The sequence below is a fragment of the Schistocerca gregaria genome, chromosome 7 (assembly GCF_023897955.1).
Source record: "Schistocerca gregaria isolate iqSchGreg1 chromosome 7, iqSchGreg1.2, whole genome shotgun sequence".
NCBI lineage: Eukaryota > Metazoa > Arthropoda > Insecta > Orthoptera > Acrididae > Schistocerca > Schistocerca gregaria.
This window is the reverse complement of record NC_064926.1, coordinates 273,357,036-273,363,035: the sequence shown is the minus strand read 5'-3', so window position 1 is coordinate 273,363,035 and position 6,000 is coordinate 273,357,036. Positions and strand designations below refer to the sequence as shown.

The window sequence follows — 6,000 nt, the reverse complement described above, 5'->3', positions numbered from 1 at the left end:
AAATCCAGATAGAGATTAACTATTTACAAATAATCTTCTGTAGCAGGTGTATATTATTGTATCAATTTGGAGGTAATTGAAGATGGCAGGTAAAACACTTAACTGGCTCATAGTGTGACAAAGACTGTTAGTAAGAAGCAGAGAGGGGAGGGGGGAGGGAAAGAGACAGGGTGTGTGTGTGGGGGGTGGGGGTGGGGGGTGGGGGGTGGGGGGAGGCCCTCTTGCCTTAAGCTACACTAAGATAAGGAAACAATAAACAACAAAAGTTTAAAAGCTGTTTGCTTCATTTAATTACAAAAATAAACATTCTTTATCTACAAATTTATAATTGCCTTTCTCACTGCACAATAGTCAACAACTGCTGGATACATACAAAGCTGGAATGAAGGTGAGAAAGTCAACTGACATGTTCCCTCTTCTTGAAGTTCTTACTCAATTTCTCCTTTCTTCTCTTTCTTTTAAGCATCTTTCTCCTTTTCTCTTCTTCTTCATCTGGATCTTTCCCCTCGAGGATTAGCTTCTTTCTTTTGTTAATCATTTTTCTCTCATAAAAGTCTGTTTCATCAAGCTTGATCTCTGCTTCTCTCTTAGTAACGGACACCTGTGTGAATATCTTTGCAACTTCTTTATCTGTAAACATAAAAGTTTTGAAAAATGAAAGGTGTAGCAATTAGAAAATAAAAAGAATCAAGTGTTTTGTGATGTTCTGTAACAACAGAAAATTAACAATTAAAATTTTCTACATAAGTAATTTTTTCTTTAAAAGTTTCTAGGAGACATGAAACTTTTATAATCTACCTTAATTAATTCCATTAATGCTAGTCAGTTGCTCCATTTGACAAAGAGAAAATATTTGAAACTGAAGTATTTTTCTATGCTTTATCCTGCTTATGACTGGGACTTGCCATCTACTGATTCTGTTGATCCAAAAATATTATGCCTTTCTTCAAATGATTACTGCACTTTGCCTCTTTTAAATGGGACATAAAAGTGAAAATTCAATCCATCAGCTTCTGGAATAAACCCACAATGTTTTGAATGAGGAAATTAGTTAAGTTAATTTGACAATTTTGAGCTTAGTGCAATTATCAGAATATCTCCTGCTTACACTGGTGAAATGTTGTTAGAGCCAAATGACTATGCTGCTCTCTCTGTCTTTGTGTGTGTGTGTGTGTGTGTGTGTGTGTGTGCGTGCACACGATGGGAGGGGAGGGTGGGTGGGGGGGGGGGGGGGGAGGGGAAGCTGCTTGTATCTGTTCTAAAACGAATATAGTAGCACTCTCGAACTCTTCCTAATGAATATTACATAACCCATACAAAATAACATTGATAACATTGTGGCTGACAGAGTACAGTGGTGAGGCCACTGATCGCAACAGCCAATCAGATATGACAAGGCTCTGCATTTACCTATAAGACAGGGAACACAGCAGCTCATGGCGCTTGAGAAAGAACTACAATTGGCTTGTAGCACACCACTGCTTGCTAGACTCAGATATTTATCTGAATTAAAGCATAAAAGTAGGTATTATTTTCTTACTCACTGTACATGTTCTTCCAGAACTGCAAAATTCAAGTTAAACATACATATACTACACCATAAATTTCTCAATATTCATCTTTATATCTTTCCACAAAATTCCTCTCATTAAATTTACCACAAAAATCTGTTGTATTATTCACCTGAGTATGTTACAGGGAACTGAACAGTTAACTGAAATACTGGAAGAAAACCCCGCATTCAAAAAATACACTTACCGTCTACATCATATTGTTTCAGCTTTGTGTTGATTGCATTTTCAATTGCGTGAACAAGGTGAATGTCATATGGTGAAACCAAAGATATTGCTACACCAAAGCGACCTGCACGAGCAGTTCGGCCAACACGATGGATATAATCTTTTGGAATGTTAGGCAGAGTGTGGTTAATAACCAGCTCTACAGCTGGTATATCAAGACCTATAAAATAAAGAACTCACTTCATCAAAGTCTTGCTATGAATTCATTTAACATGACATCTGTAGTACAGTTAACATGGATATTATTAATAAGTCACTTTGAACAAAAGAGAGAATCTCGTGCATTCAGTATGTACACTAATAACTTGTTTCAAGGAAGTATGAAATATGCGTACAAACCTCTGCTAGCTACATCAGTGGCAATTAAAATTCTAACAACATTGCTCTTGAATTTTGCAAGTGCTGCCAGCCGTAGCCTTTGTTGCGTCATGGAATGTAATGAAACATTTTCAAATCCAACTTCATTTAGCGTCATCGACAACAACTGACAATTCCTGCAATGTTTCAAAATATCAACAGATTAAAATAATTTTCATGACTGTAGAAAATATTGTACTTATGGATATTCATCTGATAGATGTGGATATGTAAAGAATGTAATAAGGCAGATAATGAAGGATACAGTCTGACGTCTTGTAAATTATGGTCAGTTTGATACAATTGCGAGCATATTTTTATTAATCTCTTTTTTTCCATGATATTTAAACTATTTGTGCTACTGAATTTGGCAAAAGTTTTTCTGAGCCATGTCACATAATGGCACTGAGGCTAATGCCAGAATTCTTGGAAGACAGAATAGCAGTTTTTTTTAAAAAAAAAAGACAATAAGGGCTTAGGAAATGGATTAGGACAGCATCAGAGCTCCTTCAGCATGGGTTCAAGAAGAATCAGTCTACCAATAGCAACCTTATCAAGCTGGAGAACAGACTTCCCATAGTGGACATAATATATTTTTATCAGTAGTGAGCTAGGATGTGAGCTGGAGTATCACAAAAGTTATATATTCCTACATATTAAACAAAAGAAAATTGGAAGCTTACATTTTTTAATGTGTGATATCTCACCTGATACTCAAATTATTTTGATCACTATAATAGGTCTTATTATTGTACTGCAATTTAGGTAACAGACTGAATATAGTTGTAAGGAAGGATAGGAATAGAGTTGGGTATACATTTCCAGGCCTGATCCAAGCAATGCAAAAAATACAATCAAACTTCACAGTATACAAAGTAAAAGGCCTTGAAACGAATGAAACTATTACTTTAAGACTTTATACTGTATCAAAAGTCAGACCAATACAGAAAGACTTACTTGCACGTATCAGTGAAAATAATTACAGAGCCTTTTTCATGATGTTGTCTGAAAGTTCGAATTGTTTCGACCAAGTACCCATCTCGTACATCATGTGGGCAAAGAACGTAGAACTGTTCTAGTTGATCAACTGTAGCAACTTCAGTCTTATCTTCCCACAAAAATACCTGGAATAAAAAGTAAAACAATAAGTAAAAAAAAATGGAGGTTAAGATAGTGTGGGCTCTAGTGCCCTTACTAAACCATATAAAAACACTGTAGTTACAAGTGAGACAGTTAAAAGGTTTCATTAGAATTAGATGCATTTCCCTCAAATTCGTACACTTGCACAAACTATGCTGCCTACCCGTTCCAAAACTTTTAATAAAAGTGAAAAATTCAACAGAGATAATCAAAGCAACAAGTGTTGGTGGTGCAAGGGGTAGGGTGGGGAGCGGCATTGTTGCCAGCCGACTTGCACTGTACAATTTCTGCCTATAACTTTAGGTTCAGATCCAGCCAATATGTAACATTTTAAAATTGTTACCCAATTTGTCTGGTTGTTAGTTATGTAGAGGGCAAGTCTCCAATGAAGTTTGCTTCTGCCCTTTTGTCAAAATAAAAGCGGCAGTTGAAATGGACAACCAAAGAATCACCCTTATAGGAACCGTCAGTGTGGTTACCTACAATACAGTGAAATAAAGACTTAAAATCAAATGTGTACCTAAAATATGACGAGTTAAAAGCCACATCTGTAGATAGCTAAAAAATAATTGCATCCAAAATCGACAAGGGAATCCAACGTTATTATCTGCTCCAGCCTTGGAGTACAAACTGGTATGGGTCATGTCCATCTCTAAAAATTTAAATCCTCAAAGGTCTAGTTGATAACAAGTGATTTTATAAGTCTTTCCATTAGTGAATGAAAATGGTATGTTTTGTGCATGCCTGCTAGATGGATAGTATATTACACATTTGTCATGTCATATCATATGATGAGGAGCCGCTGTCTGTTGTTAAGAATGCTTTCAGCCTCAGTAGAAGTGGCAATCACACGAGGTTAAGGATATATAAGACTGACAAACCCCACTGCATGCTTAAATTGTAGAAGTGTCCTTCCTCTGCAATTCAGAAAAATGATTATAGATTGTGTACAGTTTAAAATGACACAAACTGATTTCTTGATTGAGAGTTCAAAGTCTTCATCCTTCATCCTTTTTTACTGCCTCATAACAGGCAGTTCCAGCTCAAAAGTTATGACAGTGAAAGAACAACAAAATGCAACGAAACTTTCTGCAAATAACCACCACTGGACAGGATTCTTTACTACGGGTGTTATATTGTTAACAACATCAGAGTACCACCCTTACAAAAAATCTTTAATAAAACTGTTCTTATGCTAAAAGTGACGATATAGGATTTTGTTGACTCAATAACATTTAAACTTCTTAACATAAAGTAAGGAGTTTTCATTTTCATTATTTTGACAGACATTTATGAGGCATATCTGGAAAGCAGGTACTGTTCTGGCAAAAAAACTCATTTTTTTCATAGCAACATTATTTTTACAAGAAAGAGCACTTCTTAAATTATTTTTCTACATAACTGCCACCACTGTTCAGACATCTGTCATAGCGGGAAACGCACTTTCCTATACCCTCTTCATAGGAAGATGCCACCAGTGAAGGACACTGATGAACAATGTTTTTACATTCATATAGTTCCTCTAAAATCTCGCTTCAACTCAAGAACAAATGATAGTCAGAAGGTGTGCAGGTGACTGAACTGCTCCCAATCAAATTAATGAATAAGGTTTTAAGTGGCACCAGCTGAACAGGGATGTGTGGTATCATGAAGCAACACAACACCTTGACTGAGCATTCAACATCTTCTGTTTTCGATTTCGTGCTGAAGTTTTCTCAATGTTTTACAGTATTGTACCACAATGAAGGCACTCAACAAGCAGAATGCCCAATGCCTTCCACAGAACAGTTGACATGATTTTTTATGATGACAATATAGTTTTGAATTTTTGGGTTTTTGGAGGTCTGTGAGTACCTCTACTACATCGACTTGTTTTGATTTTGGAGTGATGTGACAAACAAAAGTTTCACCACCAGTCACAGTTCTGTTTAAGAATTCATCTCCCTTATCACTGTACTAGCTAAGAAACGTCAAAACACTGCCACGTTTCTTCATTTTGAGGACATCTGTAAGCATTTTCGGAACCCAGTGCGAATCTAATTTGAGAATATTTAAGTGATTTGTGATAATCTCATACGAAACAGTTTTTTTAATTAATTTGTGGACACTCATCACAAAGCTTTCTTATTGTGAATCATCTGGTTTCACTAATTCTCTCATTCACTTTCCCAACAAAAGCATAATTGACAACAGAATGGTTGCCCACTCCATGTTTAATCATGAACACTGGTCCATCCATCACTGAACTGTCTCACCCATTTTCTCACCATTCCAACAATCATTACACTTTCACCATAAATCTCTACAAGATTACTATGAATTTCAGCTGGCTTAACATTCTTTGCATTCAAAAACCACATTACAGAACACACTTCACAGTTGCCTGGCTCAGACACTGTCTTAAACATTCTGAATGATCACTAACAAATGTAAACACAACACAATACAGCTATAATGGCATCAGTGGAAAGACAGTGAACCAGAGGGACACTCTAGATTCACATCGGTGACACTTCTTTCTGATATCACCATGACGTGTACATGATCAGATTCGACTGTCAAGGATATCTATCTTGAGGTAGTATGAAGTGGGAGAAATGATACTGGACATTGTCACTTAGTTGAATCTCATATTTGAGCAGTTTTGAATTATGACATAATCATTTAAGAAAAATATGTTCCGTAATATTTGATGTTATGTACA

General features: G+C 36.1%; 1 protein-coding gene across 2 annotated transcripts in view; it reads right to left on the bottom strand.

The window, feature by feature from the left end:
* Positions 1–266: 266 nt before the first annotated feature.
* Positions 267–6,000, bottom strand: part of LOC126281449 (probable ATP-dependent RNA helicase DDX49) — a 50,025-nt gene continuing 44,291 nt past the window's right edge. For both annotated transcript variants that reach the window (XM_049980423.1, XM_049980424.1), the window contains exons 6-9: positions 3,114–3,280; positions 2,139–2,293; positions 1,759–1,959; positions 267–630 (exon numbers count right to left, since the gene is read on the bottom strand). In XM_049980423.1, the coding sequence (XP_049836380.1) occupies positions 398–630; positions 1,759–1,959; positions 2,139–2,293; positions 3,114–3,280 (756 nt within the window). In that variant the 3' untranslated portion in view covers positions 267–397. The remainder of the gene's footprint in view (positions 631–1,758; positions 1,960–2,138; positions 2,294–3,113; positions 3,281–6,000) is intronic.